General features: G+C 39.4%; 1 protein-coding gene across 4 annotated transcripts in view; it reads left to right on the top strand.

Moving 5' to 3' along the window:
- ldlrad4b (low density lipoprotein receptor class A domain containing 4b) overlaps positions 1 to 21779 on the top strand; it is a 47192-nt gene extending 25413 nt beyond the window's left edge. For 2 of the 4 annotated variants that reach the window (XM_079626566.1, XM_079626564.1), the window contains 3 exons: positions 15663 to 15820; positions 19094 to 19144; positions 21080 to 21770. In XM_079626566.1, the coding sequence (XP_079482692.1) occupies positions 15663 to 15820; positions 19094 to 19144; positions 21080 to 21631 (761 nt within the window). In that variant the 3' untranslated portion in view covers positions 21632 to 21770. Of the gene's footprint in view, positions 1 to 5249; positions 5714 to 15662; positions 15821 to 19093; positions 19145 to 21079 lie in introns of those variants that run through there. The other 2 variants (XM_079626567.1, XM_079626565.1) reach the window with 2 other exon arrangements.
- Positions 21780 to 23989: the final 2210 nt, after the last annotated feature.

Here is a 23989-nt window from a genome sequence, read left to right as displayed (position 1 = left end):
TGCAGGAGGTGTGTCTGCTGTCTCAGCCTTGTGTCTAGTTTTTGGGGATCTGTGGGTGGTGATTGGTTGGAGCTTGAACATGTGACTCAGGGGAGTGGAGTGAAAATATGAGGGCCCTGATGTAAACATCACTTTCTTTAAATGGGAAGGTTTTAAACTCTTTTGGGATTGGAAAAGATTTGGAGGCGATAGTTTCGGGTTTGAGTTAGAAACTACACACTCTGTGCCTTGAAAGATATAAAATGAAGACTTTGGATGATCATAATCACAGTTTACTTTTACTCTGTGTATGTTCTTATGAGGCAAAATGCTAATGATTACTATTATTTTTTTAAATTAACTATTTAATTAAGGTAAATTTGATCTTGACCCCATTAAAGGATAATTCCGGTATTTAACACCTTGAGTCTATATTGTAGTTTGTTTTGGATGAACAAGAGTGGTGGACAACATTTTTTTGACAATGGTTCCTCTCTCGAGTTTTTGACTATAATAGAATTGGCCATGGACCCATTCAACATTGGAGTCAATGGGCATGTCCGAAAATGTCATTAAAACAGCCAATAATGTTCGTTTACAAAACTGTTAAACTCACCGAGTGGTTAGTGGTGTTCGTTGATGATTATAAACAATATATCGTCGCAATATATGATTCCAATCCGTTTATTTGGCTATAGTGGAACTATTTTTTCAGACACTTCACAACCGTTTAACTTCCGCTCAATATTTGAATCTGAAGCGTTAGCACACTCCCGACCACTTGATGGCGATAACTGATGTTTATGTCTCGCGGGACACTCACGGTCACAGTCGAGTTCAACTTCATATTACAAGTAACAATTAATGAAGGTTTTGTTTGTTTATTTCGCTTACTCTTGCACAGTTGCTCTGCTCGCTAGCCTTATGAGAAACGGAAGCGAGCAAAAAGACTACATCGACCAAATATGTAAACAGCCCCCTTTCCGTTTCCGGTAGCGCATTTATATTAATGAGCGCTCAGTCCTTCAACAGAATTCAATGGGATTTTACAAAATGACGAATAAAACACGACAGAAACTGTATTTCGCAACATTTTTTGTTTCTGGAACATCACTAATCTCTCGGTGAGTTGCACAGTTTTGAAAACTAATGTTAAAGGTTGTTTTAATGACATTTTCGGACATGCCCATTGACTCAAATGTTAAATGGGTCCATGGCCAATTCTATTATAGTCAAAAAAATGTTGTCCACCACTCTCGTTCATCCAAAACAAACTACAATATAGACTCAAGGTGTTAAATACTGGAATTATCCTTTAAGTGGTGGATTAGACTAGAGGATAAAAAAAAAGAAATCTTCATTTGCGTTTCGAGGATGAACAAAAGTCTTATGGGTATGGAACAACATGAGTAATTGATGACAGAATTTTCATCTTTCAACTAGCCCTATAATATTTGTCTCTGGATCATTTTTTTATGGTTCTTCCTTTAAACATAGCCTACATCACACTAAATCATTGAATTAATACAATGCAGAGAAGTCAAATTAGTTCATCACAAATCATTATCTGTTAAATTGGGAACTGCTGAGTGTTTGCTTCAGTCTGCATTGAGAGCTAAAAATCACTTTATTAATATTAATAAGCCTATATTAATTTGTCAGCTCATGGTCGACTCTTAGGCCCAGATCTGTTTCAGTTTGAGTTTTAAAAGGGGAAATAAATGGAATAGTTTCCTCAAAAATGCAAATTGTCATTATTTATTAGGGATACATATTTAATTGAAATAAAACCAAAATCGCGATATGGCTAAGTGTGCTTATCGATTCCCAAAGGGTGAGATTTAAGTACATAAATATGTGCGCTGTGTGTTTTAGAGGGAAGTGCAGCACTGTGTTCTTTTACACGCAAGAAGCTCATCCGCTGTGGCTTAGTTCTCATTATTAGATGCTGCTCCACACAAATTCACAGGTCTGGGTCACTTATAAGGTGCATTTTGAAATGTAACGTGTCAACCATCTTCTCAAACTTGTAATGAGAAGCACTTATATACTGGCTGTTGTAAACAAAAGAGAACTTAGCAAAAAAAGAAACATCCTTTCACTTTCTTACATATGTGTCAGTTGTGTTTATAATAATATTAGCATGTCCTAGTTGTTGAATCCTTATGTTCAATTTAGGGAAATTTAAGCCGTTATTCTTTGAAAATCTTGCTCGACAGAGATGGTCACCATTCACTTTTATTGCATAGAAATGAGCAGCTACGACAGTCTTCTATAAATATGTCCTTTTCCTGCTCCACAGACACAGGGGTTTAGAAAGACATGACGATGAGTAAATGTTGACACAATTTTCATTTTTGGTATGAGAACTATCCCTTTAAATATTTTAAGCTACATCAGCAACCTGGATATCTCTTGTGAAAACACAGGCCTTCATCACATTTATAGTGTTGTTTGTATGTGGTGGCTTTTTGTATTTTAATTACTTGTAAAATTCCCCAACAGTGGCACATCAAACCCCAGGTTAGTTTCTCCTGTTTGTAAACACACGGAGATGTCAACCGGACATATGGAGCGCTGTTATTATTTAATGAGGTTTTTATAGCATTTTGCAACGACTGGGAGTCGGAACTGACAGCCTGCTGGGTAGTGGCCCACTTCGAGAAACGCACGGTTATTTGTCACTGAGATCTTCCACTTTGATGACTGTTTGCGTTCGCTGTGTCTGCATTACCGAGGAGATGATGTGTCATAAAGGGGGTCCGAGAGCACGCAGGTGTTGTCCGCGAGGCCGTATGGCAGCGTCCGGGGAAGGAAGCACTGCCATGTGGCTCGTTAGCAAAATGCTAATTATGTTGTCAGCATCATTAAGAGTCACAACAGCAGCCATTTTGGGAGTTGCGGTGCCTGCTGTTCTTCCTGTTGTGCCCCTGTGAGTGTGCGCCAGTGCAGGAGGCTGGCATTAAACCTAGACATTACCTCACTCCTGGGCAGACGACCCATTACGATGCTCAGCAGGCTGCAGGAGAGAGGTGAAAAAAAACTCAATACCTGATGATTATACGCACACACACACACACACGCACACACTGCAGTGCATCACATCTGCAGGCGGCCCATCTTGGCTTTGCAGATAGCAATCCCCAGTCATAAACTCACTCGCACTAGCAGACAATTTCCCCTTCCTCCTGTCTCACACACCACGTCCTGCAGGGATTTGTGCGAATATCGCAGGTTGCAGATGGAAGTGTCTCTGAGATGGCTGCCATTTTTATTCTTGCAGTTATATTACAGGTTGTAACTGGAATGTTTTCACATGTCTGCATCTCGCTGTTTCTCAGGACTTTCCCTCTGTTGACAGAAGGGGTTGCACAATTTTATAACTGCCACATTGACATGGGATGGTTTATGGAAGAAGAAAAAAAGCAACCTGTCATCAAGTGAGGCTCACCGTGTAATTTAGTTCTCGCAGTAATCTGTAAAACAGCACTGGCATTTTGAGTATCCAGTCATCAGCTATTTGTTGAGCATCTTGTATGATCTTGTAATGCTTCCTTTTGTTATGTGGTAAACTGTCAGGATTTTTGTACCTGTTGAGGTTTTTCCTAGCTAGTCATCAGTCCTAGCTCAGAGTGTTTGTGTCTCTATTATTAGCACAGCTATTTCAAGTATCTATTAACATTAACAAATGAAACACTGCATGGGGGCTGATGAATTATTTTTTTAAGTAACAAACTAATTTTTGTGGGGGATTTATATTAGCATATTAGTAAAGTTAAGTAAAGTAAAATTAAAATTGTGTTTAGCTGCTGTGTACTGTGCATAAACAGTATATTGTTTAATGGATGTCCAATGTAAGTATCCTAGTATGTAGTAAATGAAAGGTATACTATGTAATTTTTTAATAAACAAATATGCATGTGTCTTGCAGAAGAGCATTGAGGCCGGAGCAGAGCTGCTTTCCTCTGTTTATGTATAGGAGTCACACAGTACTGGGATACTCTGCAGCGGTTGTCGTCCCACCTGGTCTAAAATAGTCTGAATATAAACACTTATTATAGGCTTCCCTAGTGATTCGGGATAAGACAAAACCACGGTTTGGAAGATGGATTCAATTTCATCATATACAAAATTACACAATTTGTAGTGTACACAATTTCAAAATTTAGTAATGTACATAAAAAAGTTACGTAGTATACCTTTAAAATAAAACATTAATATTATCCAGGCTCACTCAATTTTAGACAAAGTGTCTGCTAAATGATTAAATACAATATGTAACGGGGGTCCCTGATCTATCTCTCTGTCCACCAAGGGAGTCTTTTACCTGAAAATGTTTAATACCCCTACTGTATAGAGACATTTTAAAATGGATATGGTGAGACACTAGATGGCACTGTTTATCAGACAGCAACAAAACCTATATAGTTTATTTTTTCATTGAAATAATTTAATCTCATAGTCATTTTGATGAGTTTTTCAGTTATGCATTTAATTGAAATGTTCTTTATTTGGATTGTTTAATGATTATATTGTCTGGTAGTTTACGTGGCGGCAGGTCTCTCTTACCTCAAATCCAGCTCCGGTAGCATTAGCATGCTGAGAGAATCCACCTCATTGCCCCAGAGACTTCCTCTTCAGACAGCCATTCAAATTCAGACTTGACCCCTAAACCCCCCACTCTGTCTGTCCCCCATGTCTGCTTTAACAGGGGGGGGGGGGGGGGGGGGGGGGGTGTGTCTGTCTGCATACGTGTGTCAGGATCGACTCGACTTCCAGACTAGACCTCAGACAGATAAATGTCATTTTATTCCCCTGAGGACCCCTGAGGGCTGAGTTGCTAACTAGGGGTGAGCTTTTACAAGTTAAAATTACATCTCGACAAAAAAAGTGAAATAAGGTTATTTTTTGCACACATTTTTTCCTTTCTTTTTTAAAACTGAAATGCTTTATCTGTTTATCTGCCTGGATGAGATATTTACCTGTATATATCTATATCCTTTTTTTATTTTTTTTATTTTTTTTTATTTTTTTTTATTTCTCCGAACTACAGACTATATAGCATGTCTTCCTTTTAGCCCAGTGTAGATTCGGGTGTATTGCCTTGCCCCACAATAAAAGCCCATATAGCTGCCAGGTTATTTATAGACAGACTGCGGGGCCTGTAGTTGGACGGAGGGGGGCTGTAGTTCTGGACACATGTGCTCTGTGTCGCCAGACAGCGGGGTCACCCCAAGGTCAGCCCCCTACAATGCTTGCCTTGACTGCTTGTGTCTGGCATTAATGGGGAGGTGTAACACTAGACACCCGAGCACTGCGCTCGACCACGTCCCACCCCCCACCCCCAGCCGGTCACCGATAGACCAGCCGTGTGTGTGCGAGTAGAGTGAGGGGGTGTGCAGGAGGGGGTGGAGAGGAGCTCCGTCGGCTTGATCTCACAAACACTCTGATTTTTGTGTTCAACCGGAGGGGTCATAGAAAGAGATAGAGAGCGGACGAGTTCAGTTTAGTAAGTCAGAGCGAAGTGAAGCGGTTACCCGAGAGCATGTAGTGAAAAAAACAGCATGTCAAGGCTGTTGCCGAGGGCTTTCAGTCTCAGCACGAGCTGTTGGACGAGCACACACCGGCTGGCTCGTGCACCGGTTGAAGTCTCCCGCGTACTCCATGCGAAACCTCACCGCACCGGATGGCTCCAACGTCACATGCGGATCCCAACTCCAGGGAATGGAGATTTGTGAGTGTTTTACTTCTTTTCTCTTTTTTTTTTCATTGCTAATAATGTCAGACTTCTTTTATCGTCTGTACGTGTGACTCAAGCTAGAGCGTGCAGTTTAACTTTGAGTGTGTTTTATGTAATTTCGCCTGCAGTCTTGTCTGGCTGTCAGCTCTTATCAGCTGCTTCACGCACGTTATGTTACCGTGAATGTCTGATCTCGGCTCTCCGCCGTCTCTGCAATCTGTCTCTGAATGCGTCTGGTACGTAAACCCAGCAGACAGTGTTTTAACTCGAGTCTGGGGCAAATGTCTCCTGCCTTCCGGACTTTATAAACAAAGAGCCCGTGAGTGGACTGTCTAGGGGTTGCGACAACTTGTGAGCAAACATTTGTGGATAGATGGAGACATTTGTTTATACTGAGAGCTTATTTATGACAAATTTTTCTTGGTAATTGAAGAATTACCGGGTGTTGCCAATCTCATTTCATACAAATTGTCATCTTTAACTCATTGTAAGAGAAATATTGAACCTTATTTGGTGGTTACACTGTTACTTTAAGCTTTGTTCAAATTCTTGAAATGTGATCATGTTAACCACAGACTTGTTACTTGTTTAAAATCATATTAAATTAATAGACACTACTTTTCAAAAGTTTGGGCTAAGTAAGAATTTTTTTTTTTTTTTTTTTAAAGAAAGCAATATTCAGAAAGGATGATTTGAATTGATCAAAAGTAAAGGCATTTATAATGTTACATAAGATTTATCTTTGTAAATGCAGTTATTTTGTATTCATCAAAGAATCCTGGAAAAAATCTGTTTCCACGAAAATATTAAGCAGCACAACTGTTTTAAACATTGATAATAAGAAATGTTTCTTGACTACCAATTCTGTGTATCAAAATAACATTTCTGAAGGATCATGTGACACTGAAGACTGGAGTAATGATGCTGAAATGTCAACCTTGCCATCACAGGAATAACTTTTATTTGAGAATATATTAAAATAAAAAACAGTCATTTAAAATGTTTATACTATTTCACAATATTACTGTTTTTAATCTAATAAATCCAGCCTTGGTAAGAGACTTTAATGTAAGAGTCATTAACCCCAACATTTTTAACCTTAGTCATGTTTACTAGTACTACTTGTTTACCAGTGAAACCTCCTTAAACTGGAAGTTATTGGCTACAAAAGCAGTGTACAAAAGTTTTGGAGCTAGAATTTGATATTAAATTAAGATTTGGTTGATGCATTATGTAATATAATTAATATTTCTCTCCGTCCGTCTGTCTCTGTCTGTCTGTCTGAAGCATTGCTGTCCGTCTAGATCTGGTCTCTGTTTTGTGTTCTGATGTTTGCTTTGTGCAGTTTGCTCCTCTGGCTGGCCTGCCAGTAACGGTTCTGTGAAACACAGACTCTTTCTCTGTTCCTGGAGTGAAAAGTTCATATTCAGTCTGGATCATAAATTATGAATTTAGTCCTGGGGAATTCCCACACAGTAGGTAGAAAAGGCCTTTCAGTAGTTTTTCCTGCCTCTCACAGAGACTCTTCACATATGGTGCAGAATGCGTTTCTGCTAAATATGAACATACGGTTTTGAATTATCCTTTGAAACTGGCAGCATTTTGAATACTTCACAGACATCTAAATGCACCTTAAAACATCCCAAAACGTGCAGCTCTGAAGGAAAAGTAAAGTATTGAACTAAATGGCCCTCAGAAATTGAGCCAAACAGATTGTCTATTGGAAAAGCAGGCTCTCTTGCAGTCATGGCTTCACAGTGAGCTCAGCACACTGAAAGCTGGGCCGGGTTAAGCAGCCCCGAGGTGCCACTATGAATTATTGATAAAGGCCAGAGTGCTTTTGGCATTACCCAGGATGATCCGGATGCCCACGCACAATGCCCTGGTTTAACAAGAGGGGCCTCTGCTTCAGTTCAACACAAATTTTAGCCGATAATCCACCAATATTTTTCTATGTAATTAGATCTTTAATGTTGTCTCTACCTATATCTGTAATTAGTATTGTTGTTTTTTTGGGGGGATTAGTAGTATGTATTATTTAATAAGTAATTAGTGTTATTTAATTGTGGGCAATTGTTTTAGATTGTCCATTACTTTAGTTATCATCTGGCACTTACTTAAAGGGATAGTGCTAGATTGCAGTGAAGATTTAATTCTTCAAGGCTCGGTTTCACAGATAGGGCTTAGATTAAGCCAGAATTAGGCTTTAGTTCAATTAGGGCATTTAAGTGTATTTTATAAACTTGCCTTAGCTTAGACAAAACATTACTGGTGTGCATCTTGAAACCGAATAATGGCGCTGAAATGTTTTACGATATGTTAGTGCTAGTTGCTTTCAGTTAAGACAGCTCAAAATATGCATTTTAGTCTGGGACTTTAGTCTGTGAAACTGGGGTTAAGTGCACTATTTCTTGAATAGCGCTTTGCTAAAGCAGGTCTCACATCAACAATGTAACTTTCTCATATACTATTCATTTAAAAGTTAATGGTTGTCTATATTTCATAGTGAACGTTACAATTTTGTGATGGTTAAATTACATTTATTCCTGAGATTGCCATTACTCCAGTCTTCAGTGTCACATGTCCCTTCAGAAATCATTCTGATTTTGTCCTGAAGAAACATGACTTATTATCAATGTTGAAACCTGTTGTGAAGCTTAATTTTTTTTGTTGCAACCGTGATGTTTTTTTTTTTTTCATGCGTCTTTTATGAATGGAACATTCACAAGAAACTCATTACAGTAGTGCTTACAGTAAAATAGATTCTTTTGTCCGCACACGTCTTTGTAACAGATCTTGCTCCAAGCAAGACCCAAACCTGTTACCTACTACATGTCAACTGCATGTTCTGCTTGAAGCTTTGAAAAGCAGCAGTGCAGCTGGTGCAGGATCCAGCCTCAGGGAGTGACTCATTAGCCACGACAGCCCGAGTAAACCACAAAACGATCTGTTCTTCGTTAGAAATCCATACTTTGTTCTTCTTAGCGTTAAACAGGGACCACCCATGAAGGACGAAGGTTTAATAAGGCGAAGGGTGGGGCTAACAACAACAACACGGCTTTGAGGAATAAAGAACTGACTTTCTTCCTTCCTTCATCCCTCTCTCCATCTCTCCCTTTCTCTTTCTCCTCTCGCTGAACCCGCTCTTTGGAAATGTCACCGGTGAACTCTGTCCCGCCTGAACTCTAATGTTCTCAGATGCAGTAGTGTGATTCTCACAACTGAAGCTCTTCCTGCAAGTTCATCTGGCGGTCATGAAGGAATGTTTTAGAAAGCAAGGCGCTTTTTTTTCCCCTTCCAACAGATCTTTCAGAAACCCCCTTTATAGCTAAGTATGCCCTAAGGCAGACTGTTCCGCTTTTTGCACCTTTTTAAACGAAAGAAAGACAAAAAACAAAAAAAAACGTGTCTGGCAAGGTTTTTATAATCCTGGTCATGGTTGTTAAAGTTTGTGGGCTGATGTTTAGACCACAACATGCGTGTTTTAGTTTGCCACACCTTTAGCTGTCATCTCTTTTGGTCACATCCACCCTTAACCGTGGAGTCCAAAATAAGTCCTGGTTACATTTGGATCAGGCAAACTGTGATTATAATTGCTGAATCTGTAATTATACATTGTGACAAGAACAGGCTCAAAATGTTTCCAAAGCCGAAATATGTGCATTTCACCGAGAAGTCATCCCTCCCCCTTCGACGTCTGCGCTCTTTTAAATAATCTTATTATTGACGGTGAAAGCTCCCGTGTTGCATCGCTGCGGAGACCAGGCTGCGTTGGCGAACGTGGCTGTGGCACCTGGTTCAGATTGTCTGTGCTGTTTGTTTGATGGCTCCTCTGCATGGCTGGGCTGGATGCCCACTCTCCTGGTGCCCAGCAGGGTGCCAGTCTGCCAGCTTGTTTTGTGTTGTTCGCTCGCTGTCCCTGCATGCCTCTGGCCTTTCATTTCAGCACACAGACAACCTGTGTGATCGCTCCTTTACAAAACGCCCTCAGACAGGTTTGTCAGACCTTTTTGGAAATTTTCCACTGGAGCACCAAAAGGCGTATACTTCCATTAAAACAAAACATGGCGCATATGAAATGCCAGATTATATCAGAGCCCAGACGAAGAGTCCTCCATATGAAAGATGCATGGATCTCTGTCAAGTAGTAAACAGTCATAACGCTCATTGCCGTCTCGCTGCTGATGCTCTCAATTGCCTGTCAAAACACTTGGATGTTATGTAGGAGTGTCCTGACCGCGATAGACACGCTGACAAACAAAATCACTCTGCTTGTCAATTTAATCCATCTCTTCAAACGTCCTCTGCAGTGGAGATGTTGCCTTAGGTTTCGGTTTGCCTTTTGAAAATGATGTATTTCCTGTTGTAAAATAAGCTGTCTAGCCTGCAGGTAGTCAGTTCTGGCTCTGTTACAATAGGTCTCAATGATTGAATAATCATCCAACTGGCTGATATGTTATATCATGCACTACTATTAAAAAATCTTACACACTTTTTAATGTTTTTTTTTAAAAAGAAGCCTCTTGTGCTCATCAAGGCTGCATTTATTTGATCAAAAATACAGTCAATATTGTGAAATATACAGTAAATCTGTTATGCTGCATGTATGTAGCACAGTAAAACCTTGGACAAGTTGCACCTTTTAAAGCACTGCCAAGATGGATTCAAATGTATCTTTAGATGTTGCATTCCTTGTGTGTGTGTTTGTGTGTGTGTGTTTTTTTTTTTTTGTATAGTTGAGTTTAGTTTGTTGTTGAACGGTGACACACTTATATGGTTGTGTCCTGTACACAGCGGGCAGGGTTTGACCTCAGGTAAGCACACCTGTTCCTGTTATCCGGCACTAGCTTGGCATGATGCAGCGTCTGGTGCACAGTGCCCATCTTCCAGACCGTCTGGAGTGTGTGTGTGTGTGTGTGTGTGTGTGTGTGTGTGTGTGGCACTTGGTGTTATGTGTGACTGTGTTAATTATTTAGGATTAGTGTGTGTTTGTAGCATGAAGCATCTAGACCGATCTGGCTACACCAGGAGGTCATTGACACACACACAAACACACACACACCTCTGAATGTTAGATTAGTAGGGGGTTCAAGTTAACATGAGTATTGTCACAAACACACACACACACACATCTGCTGCAAACCTAGAGTAGTACATGACATTTGTGCAGTTCACTACTGTGCACACAATAAATGCAAGCTCTTCAAGTTGGGAATTGCGATATCTTTTTACTGAACCACTGCTATTAAATTTGCTTGTCAATATTTGTTGGACAAATAAAGCACCTGACCCTTCCCTGGTTCACTTTACACAGTGAGTTGAGTGAGCAATCATTTTTTCATACAAGTAAAAGTATAAATAAGCCAATAATTAGAATCAATGGATATGTTTGACCAATATATACACGTTTCTACTTTTTCAGTTTATGTGTTCTTTACTTTCAGCTCTACTGATCAAATTTGGTGGCTCTCTCAAGAATAGCACTCGATAAATCATTTAAACACTGTTTCATAGCTAAAGTAACACTGCTTGCATAAATGCTGTTTACATTTATTAATTCTAAAGTGAGCAACATGTAACTTGACAAGTGTTTGATAGTTAGACAGCCTGAAACAAAGGAAAATAAATGTGCACCCAAATTAAATCTAAAATGCCATGTTCACACTGGAAGAATTAAGCATCAATTCCGATTTACTGCTCGGATCAGATTTTTTTGTATGTTTTACCTGAGGTTCACATTGACAAATTGGTGTTGTCAAAAAAGCAAAAAGAAAACAATAATCCATTTTTTCCATGTTGCAGCTGAACTCAGTAGATGTATATCAGATGTGATGAAATGTATTTGCATTTTGTTTTGATTTCACTGAATCGATATCCAGCTGTTGAGAAATGATAGGCTGGAGCACAACCATTCACAGCCACTGATTATAACCCACATAAATATAATGAAAACTTCTGCTTGACAATTGGAGATGTCTCTATCTCCGCATTAGACTCATCCGTGTCATAAGATATTTTATAAAGTAGTCAGGACAGGAAGTAATGACACCTACGGACGTGACCTCCATCTACTCCACTGAATATGTCACCTTCAAGACACACTTTGCTTCTCTCCATCTACAAATCTCTATTCTCTGCCTCTGTCTCTCACACACACAGTACCCCCCCCCCCCTTCTCCTCATCACCCACACACACACTCTCTCTCTCTCTCTCTCTCTCTCTCTCTCACTCTCGTCTGGTCTAGCGCTTTCTGTCTGCTCTGCCTGGTGACAGAACGGCCTGATGGATTTTGATCCTCTCTCTGTGGTCTGCAGAGAGAAACTCATTCTGTGTATGGCTAATCTGCAGTCTGTGATACCCAGACCCACTCTCATTTGTTCACGCTCTCGTTCTGTCTCACTGTGATTGGCATAAGAGGTCAGTGTTAAATAGGACAGAGAGTGTGTCTGTGGGAGATTTGGACAGGACATAGTAACAATCAAAGAACAGCTCCTTACACTGTTCGTCCGGGCGGGATTCGGTTTTAAGGGTTTTGAGTTACAATTATCAGCACATGACCATTTAATGTATTGATTCAGGCTGGATTTTGATCTTTTTTTCTTTTCTTTTTTTTTTACTTAGACTGTGTCTTATCTGGATTTGAGTGTTACAGAATTTACATGGTGGCAGGTTTTTCTAGCTGGTTTAAGCTGGTCATTAGCTGATGTAAGTGGGTCATTATTTGGTTAACAAGCTACTATGTTCCAAAAACCAGCTTAATCACCAATAGCTGGCATGTTGCTGGTCCAAAAATGTCTACTGACAGCTTAGACTAGCTAGAAACCAAGTCTCATGTTCCAAAATCTCTCAGCGTACGCTGTATTATTTAGCAGGGCAAATAATCACAAGGCATTTCTAAGAGTGGACTCTAGAGTGTATGTTGTCAGTTTTTAAATTAATTAATTATATTATATGATATATTACTACTGTTTATTAAAAAAATTCTGTAAATCTGGGTGGTACTTGCCCATGTTAAACTTGCTACCACAATGCTAGGGATTGTTACCAGGGTGTTGCTATGCAGTTTCTCAGTGTGTTTTTTTTACATTGTTTGCTAAGGTGTTCTAGGTGGTTTCAAGAGTATTGCTTCTATTTATTTAATTGTTTATTTATATTTTAATTTATTCAGAAGATCTGGGTGGTTCTTGCCCATGCTAATTCGCCACAGCTATGCTAGTGTGGTTGTCAGGGTGTTGCTATGAAGTTTGTAAGGTGTGTTGAATGGTTTGTACATTGCTGTGTGTTGCTAAGGTGTTCTAGTTGGTTTCAATGGAATTGATAGGTGGTTGCTAGGGTGTTCTGGTGTGTAGTTTTTAAGAGTTACATGAGTCGAAGCCTGTGAAACTGATCTGCACATCTTAAGTGAGCACAGTGATGTCTAATGTCTTAAATCAAATTGAGAAAATGCTTTGTATTTTACCGTACTAATTTAATTTTCATTAGTTCATTTTTTTATGATTTTTATCATTTGAGTCGGTACTTCTGTGAAAGCACAATAATCTGACCTTTTGTACAAACAAGTTCACTGGGTCAATGTCACAAATAATGCTCATTTAATTAGTGACCTAGAATTACTGCAGAAGTTTTTATTACGTCACAATATTTCTTTGTTTTACATTTTTCAACATCCTAAAAATATCGACTCTCAAATCCCCACTGTACATTTAAAAAGACTTCCCCTTATTGCCTGTGTTTTTGATCTAAAGTCAGAGGAACAGCTCAGCATTCATGGGCTAGTTTGAAGCCTGCTGTGATTTTGTGTTGTATTGATTCAGTTCCAGTCTGCTAGGTTTGCGTTTGTAGTCTTATTTGCTCTTACCGGTATTCTGATCTGAGTCTCATTCTCCTTGTCTTATCTGCCCTCCTGTCTGATTGTCACTTCCTTTGTCTGTCTTGCCTGGCTGGCTTTCTATGTCCTTCTCTCTGCTTTCTCTCTCTCCCTCTTTCGCTTCCTCCTCTTATGCCCTAAATTAGGAGAGAAGTGTTTGTTTCTTTTGATGTGTTGAGTGCCAGTATCCCGCAGTACTGCACTGCAGGCAACAACTCACTCTTTCATTCTCTCTTCGTGACACTCTCACTTTCAGCCTCTCTGTTCGGTTTACTCGACTGAACGAGGTTCCAGAACGGTCCCTCGGCGCAGTTGGTGGAGAGCTCATTTTTGTTGTCTGAAAAGCATGTGAACTCCACAAGCGTCTCCATCTGAGAAACAGTCTTGGTCTTGACTTGAAAGAGCAAGTGTGAGTCCAGTAAGGGTGTTCCTCGTGTTCAAAAAGGACACGTTTTCAGAAACATCGATCAAGCTGTTTACCTTCATCACTTTGATTTTTGCAGGCCAGGATATTGGGAACTAAAGCTGTTTTTGTGACTTAATGACAGAAACTTTTTGGGTGAACTTTTCATTTATTTGCTCACTCTAATGTCTTTCTAAATCGGTATGCTGTTATTTATTTCATAGAACACAAAAGGAGAATTTGAAAGATTCTTAATTGTCATACTCAACCTCATGTCGTCCCAAACCTCTTTCTTGTGAGGAACTTAAACGAAGATATTCTGATTTAATATATATATATATATATATATATGTAAATATTTATCCTCAAATTAAATGCGCTGCCTTTGATGATGCAGTATGAGCAGTCAAAATATTAAATAGAGCTACATAAAGATTCTTCGGATTTCTCCTTACAACACTAGAATGACATAAGGGTGAGTAAACAATGACAAAATATTCATTTATAAGTGAAATAATACTTAAAGAACAAAGAGGAGGCAGTCTACAGCAAGACATAAAGGGTTAGTTCACTCAAATATGAAAATTATGTCATCATTTACTCACCCTCATGTCGTTCCAAACGTGTAAGACTTTCGTTCATCTTCGGAACACATATCTTTTTAATGAAATCTGAGAGATTTCTGTCCCTCCATTGACAGCTACACAACTACCACTTTGACGCTTGAAAAAGTCCATAAATGGATTATAAAACTAATCCATATGAATTAAGTGATTTAGTCCAAATATCCTGAAGAGATTGTATCGCTTTATATGATGAACAGAATTTATTTATTTACATATAAACATTCATCAACACACATCAGATATGGTAAACGGAAGCTCAAAGCATGCTTGCTTGATGTGCGAGAACCAATGAGGTTCATTCTTGTGTGTTTTACAACACTTTTGAGCTTCTCTTTACCATATCTTGTACTGTATATGCGCTGATGGCTGTTTATATGCGAATAGAAGCCTAAATTAAATCTGTTAATATAAAACGATCCAGTCTCTTCAGAAAATTTGGACTAAACCGCTCAATTCATATGGATTAGTTTTAAGATCTCTCTATGAACTTATGAAGCGACAAAGTGGTAGTTGTTTGGACTGTCAATGTTTTCAAGTTGAGCTCAAGTCTTAAAGGTTTTGGAACGACATGAGGGTATTATGACAATTTGTTCATTTTTGGATGGTCCCTTTGAAATATATAGTGATATTATTTGAGAAAAAAATATTGCTTGTGCTAAGGGAAGGAATATGTAATGCAAGTACAAATGCTGATCAGGAGAATTAAAGCTTTATCCAATTTCTAGAGCTTAGCTTACACACCTCATTTCACAGTCTGCTGTACTAGTGATCTTGCTTTAATTCAGTGAACTATCGTAGTGAACAATTTTCTTCCTGTTGTCCATGGCAAACTAAAATGGCTCTCACCTTCTTTTTTTTTTTGCCAGATGATATCACCAATTTGGGAGACTGTAGACATCATGATGTTGATTTGACTCTGCTGCCATCTTTTGGTCAAAATGAGACAACTTTTTTTAAAATATAGATTTGCTGATTGTAAACCAGATCTGTTTTTGTTTCCCCCATTCTGCACTGTTCTAAGCTCTATTTGTCTTTTTATGTTGCAGCTGAACTGGAGTTTGTGCAGATCGTGATCATAATCGTCGTGATGACTGTGATGGTGGTGGTGGTGGTCGTGTGCCTGCTCAACCACTACAAACTCACCACGTGGTCGTTCCTGAGCCGGGCAAGTCAGGCACAGAGTCAGGATCTCTCTCTGCAGCCGGTAAGACCCCGTCCTGACAGCAGCACCTCTGCTTAAACACTTCCAAAACCGTCCGTCAACCTTCCTCAAATATTTAGACGAGCCCTGGACAGGAATAAACTAAAATTGTATGTATGAGGCGTGGCCTAGAAGTTCATATGGAACCCATAAGCTGCCACTAATTTCCTGTCTCTTCTCTGCTGTCTGATGTTTCTTTACAGAGCATGATTGCTAAATATGAAAGGGGATGATGAGCAATTAATTACAAGAGACATGGGAATAATATGAAATGTAAACAACATAAAGCAAATGGCAGTGTGGCATGAAAACGGGAAACAGAAATGAGCTGACTATTTCATTAAATCAACAGCAGAACTAAAAGGGTGTGAGAGTAGCACAGAGAAATCAAATGAGTTTTCAACAGTTTTGGGAAGGCAGAAAGGGACGAGACTTCACAAACAGGGTTCCCGCGGGGTCTTAAAAAGTCTTAAAAAGTCTAAAATTCTGAACTTTAAATTTAAGGCCTTAAAACGTCTTAAAAACGGCCAGATTTTCAGCCGAGGTCTTAAATTTAATTTAGTCAGGTCTTAAAAAGGTTTTACCCTCGTTCATTTCCTGAAATGCTGGCCACAGAAAGTTATTACAAAGTAGCAAAAAAAGTATCGAGCCGTAGCCTTCAAAGCGGAGCTGTAGCAGGGGTCTCCAACACGTCGCTCGCGAGCTACCAGCAGCTCGTGGCCTGATTGGCGGTAGCTCGCCAAGAGGCCGTTCACATATTGCGTCTTTTGCGAGCTCAAGTTCGTTTTTTTTTTATTTTTTTATTTAGCCGCGCGCCAAGCGCACTCATATTAGAAGCAATGCGGCCGTTTTTCCAGGCGGAGCGAGATAAAATAAAAAAAAAAGCTCAACTTTTCAGAATTCTGCAAGCGCACCGCAGGTCATGTGACAAGAACCAACCAATCAGCTTCACCCTTTCCGTAACAACATTGAAAGCGCAGTCAACATGAAGGATGGGGGGGGGGGGGGGGTGCACCCAAACACTGCAGGTGTTTTTCTCTTCTCCGTAAATAAATAATGGCTACAGCAAGCGTTTATCGGTGGTGGAAATCCATTAGCTACTAAAACTTCTTTGTCGTTGTGGAGAGCCCAGTGCATGGTTGCATAGCAACGACAGACGCAACGGGAAAATCGGACCAAATCTTACTATTAATAATAAAAGATAAGCTAATCTGCATTGTAAATGTCAGTCATTTATCTTTTTTTGACACATTAATTATATAAAAGATTATTTAAAGGCTGAAATACGTGAGGTTTATCTTTTTATAAAACCTTTTTTGTCAACTTTATTTGAACTTGTACATGTTAGTAGATAACATGTTGCAAGACACTCTTTTAAAATCTAGCCATCATTTTTTACGTTATTATTTTCATGTTTATGTAAACAAAAAGTGCATATTAATGCTAATTGTATTTGTTATTTACTGGTTAATGCGTCATGTAGGTCTTAAATTTAAATCTTTATGGTCTTAAAATGTCTTAAAAATGTCTTAAATTTGACTTACTGAAACCTGCAAGAACCCTGACAAAGGTACTGTGAGGTGAGTTCCCGTGTCCAAGAGCAGGAAAGCTCATAAAGATCATCAAATCTAGGGCAACAAGCACCATCTTATATCATATTTTAATTCAAAAACATCACAGTTCCTTGACGTATTCCAGGCTGAGAAACGAAACATCAATTTCTTATGCTGAATAGATGTATTTTTCACCTGCTGTGTCATCTCTAAACCTTATTTGGTATATATTTTGTGGGTGAGCTTTTATCTTTGAAAAGAAGAAAACAGCAGGGCCTAAAAGTCTCTTGAGTGGTGTGTGTGTGTGTGTGTGTGTGTGTGTGTGTGTGTGTGTGTGTGTGTGTGTGTGTGTGTGTGTGTGTGTGTGTGTGTGTGTGTGTGTGTGTGTGTGTGTGTGTGTGTGTGTGTGTGTGTGTGTGTTGTTTACTTCTGAAAAGGTCTTCTTTGTATCTAATCCAAAATAACTTGCAGCAGTGCACTGAGCTGATGAGAGAGAGCTCTGCGCGTGCGCGTGTGGGTGGGGGGGTGTATGTCTCATCTCACCCGAGGGATGATTTTCGGTACATTTGCACAGTTTATAACCAGACAGACTGCAGGAAATTAATCATATTGTTTATATTACTTCAAAATTGTATACCTAGAGGTTTGTGCACATGCTACAGAGTGCATGAGGTCCAGTTATTCCCGCAATGGGCAACTGGATGAGAATTTTCATGGAAAACTGAATGCTGCTGCATAAGGACATAGTTTATATTACTGGATGCACTACATGTAATTAAAAGGCGACATATTACTCCTTCAGAAAAGGCAGTGTGTTTTGGAAGAGACACAATGGCAGTGTCCCTCTGAGACCAGGGCATTTTGATTGCATTCAGCAGTTCTGTCTAGACGCCAGTCAAATAGACACGCGCAGCCCACTGCAGCACTCGGGAGAGACTGCTAAATGACTAGGACTTTTCATTTTCATTCATGAGGGAACGCAAGGGGGAGGGAAGCCAGCGAGGGAGGCAAGCAGCGATGTCTGGGAGAATGTTACTCCATGGTTTTGTTTAGGCTTTTTAATTAGAATGGATGTATAGGTACAGAGCATTATTAGAGTTTAACAAATGGAATCTGTCTGATCCCCCTGTCTGGCTTTGTTGTATTTTTTTTATTTTTTTTTATGTCATCCATAAAATGTAAATATGGATGTAGGCACTTTAGAATTTAACTGAGCTCTGTATGAAATATAATCAGGTTTTAACAAACAGGTTATTTATTTGATTTATTTATTGAAGAATAATTATTGATTGAATTTGTTTGTTTTTTAATGTCATCCATGCATTTTTAAATATGGGTATATGAGATCACAGAGCATTATTGCGGTTTATTAAGCAGGTATTTGATAAAAAGAAAAAGAAAAAAAAGCAGGTATTTGATTTAGTTTTTTATTATTATTATTAATATTATTTACTTATGTATTCTATTTTAATGTTGTTTAGGTTAATGATTTCAGAATATTTCTATGATGTTCATTTAGGACAGTGAGTGAACTATTATTAGACATTGATTTTAAATGTTCCTCTTCAATCAACTGACAGGTGTTAACAAAATAATATTGACTAGTTAATATGTATCAGTATTTTAGTATCAATATTATTAGATTTTTATGATAGACTATGCTATCTTAAATTGCAAGTAATTCAGAATATTACATCTGTGTATTTTTCATCCTTGTTTGTAGGAGGGTTCTTTGTGGCCATCAGATAATGGGCTGAGACAAGGAGCATCTGAGGTAAGGTGTGTGTGTGTGTGTGTGTGTGTGTGTGTGTGTGTGTGTGTGTGTGGTGTGTGTGTGTGTGTGTGTGTCCTATACTCTAAGGAGCTTGTTTCAATGGTTGTTGTTCTCCTTGTATAAATGGCATGTCTGCCTGTAACAAGCAGTGAAGTCTCCTCAAGTGTATGCTGTGTCATATGCCTGAGTGTGCCTGTGCTTCTCAGTGTAGGCGTTTGTGAGGGAGAATAGTCTCTGAGACTGTGTCTGTGAGTGATAGCACTTAAAATATTGTGTGTGGAGAGAATACATGCATATATATTCATTGTTTGTGTGTGTGTGGGGAGGGAGGGAGGGGGGGGGGGGGGTCTCTCTCACCGGGATGCAGCCTCTCAGCAGTTCATTAATCTCTCACCCTCCTCTGGCAGCGTCTAGACGGTCGTCTGAGAGACCAGACACTCACAGTCTATCTGCGTAAATTGCCTCCCATCAGCATCCAACTCGCTAATGTAAACGTGGCCCCTGCAGTAATGAGGCTGATCTCATTGGCTAACTGACATGCAGATTTCACTCATATGAGGATATTTTATCAGCTGCATATTAGCATACTAATGTCTGGACTGGGGACTGTTTAAGTTTGGGGCTCTGGTGAGTTTATATGGAAATGGTCTGTGTGGATGTGACATGAGTAGAATACCATTATTCTGAATGAACAATTTTGTCTGTTGTAAAAATGGATTTATTTGGATGTTGTTCTAGTTAATCATATTCTCTCTTTCTCTATCTTTTATGTGGTATGTGGCTGGGTAATATAGCTTAAAAATATATAAATATTTTATTTGCCTTTCAAATTGTCCTTATAAAATAAATAATAATTATGATTATTATGGTATATTAGTATATGGTATATTATTATATGATTATGAATTTAATAATTAATATAAAAATGTATTAGTCTATAATTATAATGTACCCATCTAATATATATATATATATATATTTCATACTGGAGTCTGTCAAAAAAAATAGCATCAGTATTTATATTATTACTATTTTTTCATTGGAGTCTGTCAAAAAATAACATCTTATGGTCGTAAAGATTTGGATATGTATGTCTATAATGAAATGGTTTATACAGGTTTTTTTTTTTCATTGACCATACATGACGTTTCTTTTGCCAAATTCATTCTAAATATTTAGAACGGTCACGTTGGAAGTTTCCTAGCTGGGGATTATTTTCAGGCGCTGCGTAATATCATTGCGCGCTGCACTGCGGTACGGCAGCACAGTTCCTTGATTATTACGCAGGAATGAGAGTATAGTTCCTAGTCATATTGGCCTAGAAAATCGCAACTTTTCATTTTCTGTCAGTCTTAGTATACAATGTAACTACAGAAGAGTCAAGTTTGAAATAGGAAAAATATCGAAACTCTTTGGTTATTTTTTTTTTTAGAGAGATGCTAACGATCTAATCGGATTCAATGCTCTATGCTAAGCTATGCTAAAAGTGCTACCCAGAGATCGGCTGAATGGATTAGAAAACGGTAAAACTCAACTGTTTAACTAGGGGAGTTGAAAAATTAGCCTATTTCCAAAAAAAGTGGAGTGTTCCTTTAATACACTAAAGGAGGCTGTACTGTACTAACCTACCACAGGGGGGACTAAATGCTGCTAGGTGGAACAAACTCTTTTTGAACAGAAAGTATTGCAAATTGCAAAGAAACCTAGCATTGGAGATTTGTTGCTTTTTACTGCTGTACCGAACTCGTATCAAACCGTGACCCCAAAACCGGGGTACTCACCGAACCATGACTTCTGTGTACCGTTACACCCCTAGTTTTGGATTACACCCAAGTGGAAATAATTACTAATTATAAGTTACTGATTTTACGACTTTATAGCTAAGAGGGCAGATTTTCATTTTAGTTCTTGGATTCTCTCTCTTGTCCTCCACAGGTGGTGTACGCTCCTCAGCCAAGGGACCGCTTCACCGCTCCCACTTTCATGCAGCACAACCGCTTCAGACGTTTCCAGCCTACGTACCCATACCTGCAGCACGAGATCGACCTGCCGCCCACCATCTCGCTGTCAGACGGAGAGGAACCGCCGCCGTACCAGGGCCCCTGTACACTGCAGCTGAGAGACCCCGAACAGCAGCTCGAGCTCAACAGAGAGTCCGTACGTGCCCCGCCCAACCGGACCATCTTTGACAGCGACCTCATTGACATGCACAGTTCAGGGGGTGGCGGTGGGCCGCGACCTCCCAGTAGCAACTCTGGGATCAGCGCCACCAGCTCCAGTAACCATGGACGCATGGAGGGCCCTCCGCCCGCTTATAGTCAAGTCATTGGGCAGCAGCCGGGCATCGTACTTTACCTCCACCAGCACAGCAATAACCCGCCCCTCACTGTCACTGTGCAGACTCCACCCAGGGGCCGGACAGATTTAAACAACCCAGAGAGCACAATAGCGCTAAGCAAAGACAGACAAAGGGAGGAGCTAGTGTGAGGGGGTGGGGCTAGCACACGATTGGCCAATCGCGATCACTCTTCACCCATTAAGGGAACAGGTTCTCCCTCTTGACACTCCCGTGCACAACAGCGCTTAATGTGTCTTCGCAAGAAATAAAAAAAAAAGCAAAACCATGTGTTTTTATAAAAAATTAAGAATATGGAGCTGAGCTTACAAAGGAAAACATTTCATTTGTTTTCTGTCAGACCAGCTGCGCTAAAACTGGGGTTTATGCACTGCCTGGAGTCTCCCACCTTAATTGCTCTGTATTACTTGTGTATAGCCGACAAATTTAGAGAAGGTAATTCGCACACAAGACAGGCTTTTTGTTGTTGTTATTCTCGTTGGTTTTATCGTTGTATCCCCCTTGAACACCCCCCCCCCCCCCCCCCCCCCCCCGCCCAACACACACGTTGACATACTAGCTGTGTGGATAGAAATTTATTTTTCTTTTCTTTTTTCCATTTTTTTTATTTAAAGACCGAGATCTGTGCAGCATGAACAAAACAAATGCGAAAAAGGGTGAAAATCCAAATCCTAGTGCCAAGGTTTATGCGGATGGTGTCATGGGGCGTTGACTGTCTTAAAGACTTGTTATACATTTAAATTGAAAACCTTTTCTGAACTTTTGCACTATTGTTGAGGTTAATCCGAGAAATTTGGGAATGGGGTAGTGGGGGTGGTAATGTATGTGTTTACTGTTTGTACTGTCGTTTTCATGTAGATCCGATCATATGCTTCAGTGCGAGCTTTCTATCGAAAGGGAAGTGATCTTGTCTGTCTCGGCACAAGAAAAATCTCTGATCCAGCCTAAAATAACCTTGGTCTAAAAGAGGCACAGAATACAGAGAGTCTGCTCTACTCTCATCTATCCTCACCACTGACATGTCCAGCCGCTTTCACAGACTACAGCTGATCTGAGATCAGTTGGCTGGTGGCACGGTTGACATTTTGCCTAAAAAGAAACTGGCTTTACTAAGAGATGTCAAAGGTGTTGACATGTTATGAGATTGTCGCTCATTCTAAAGAGGTTCTCCAACCTTTGTCTCATCAACTCTTTTTTTATTATAACCATGTATTTATTATAAAATTTATATATAGGCAAAAGTATAAAATCTTAATGTAATTTTCTTTATAGACTCTAGTGAATAACTATTAAAATAATCTTTATCCTTCTCTCTGTTTATATATATATATATATATACAGTATATATATAGAATTTGATTGATTTTTATAGGATTTTCTTTACTCATTGGAGTCTGTCAAGAAAATAGCATCTCTACAATTTTAAGGTCACCATTTCATGCCTTTTGCACTTTTGCTTTCAAGTAAAAACTGAAGCCGAATGAACCTATAAAATAATCCAGTTCTCTATTGTAGTGCGTTTTTTTTTTTTTTTAACACTAGTCACTACCTGCTAACATTTTCCACACTTTTTGTTTGGGTTACCACCTCTTACAGCCAATACCAGAACATAGACATTCATTGGCATAATCTTCTAATCAAAATGCCAGTGCGGTCGAAGAATATAAAAAAAAAAACTTTTGCGTGTTGTATTATCTAGTCCCCAACCAGAATTAATCAGGTTTAAAAATGTGGTGAAGTCAAGGGCTAATGTGATGGGCATTTTTGAAAATACCTATTTTTACCCAGCAATCCTCTGTCCTGTTGCCTTTGCTCTCACTCTGTCACCAACCAGAGTGAACCCGACCCTGACACCAGCTCCAGCTCCAGCACGCACCAGTCCTGAACATCCAACTCTCTTCCTGTCCATATGTGTTCCTCTTATTTGCCACGTAGACATGCAGTCAGGAAATCCAAGATCTGTACTTCTCAGAGCGGCTCTCTGCATTCAGTTCAAGCTTGGGTGTAATCGATCACAATCATTTAGGCTAGAGGATGTTGCTCTGACCAAGAATCTGGTGCAGTGGCAGAGAACATCTCGAAGAAACCCCAAAGACTCTTACCATTTAGTGCACACACATCCCTTTAATAAGGAGACTGAAGACTGAGGCCCTGTTTTTAGTCACCGCTGAGTCTGTCAAGGACAGATGGACTTGTGAAAAGGACATGGTGATTTTTTTTTTTTTTTTTTTCTTTTTTTGCTGGGGATCATGGTAAAAAAAAAAATCAAAAGCAACATACTCACCTTTATAAGCTACTCTATTTGTACTCAGAATGTTAAGAGTCGGCCAATCAAAATGTGTTTGAATGCTTTTATTTCATGTCTGTGTTGGTTGGCTTTATTCTTTTTTTTTTCTATGTGGACAGAAATTATGTCTTCTGGACCCATGTGCTTTAAACCAGACTTAACACATCAGCACTCTCCTCTTCTATATTTAGATTTCTTGGAC

Source organism: Phoxinus phoxinus (genome assembly GCF_949152265.1).
Source record: "Phoxinus phoxinus genome assembly, chromosome: 10".
Classification (NCBI taxonomy): domain Eukaryota; kingdom Metazoa; phylum Chordata; class Actinopteri; order Cypriniformes; family Leuciscidae; genus Phoxinus; species Phoxinus phoxinus.
This window is presented reverse-complemented; position numbering and strand designations above follow the sequence as displayed.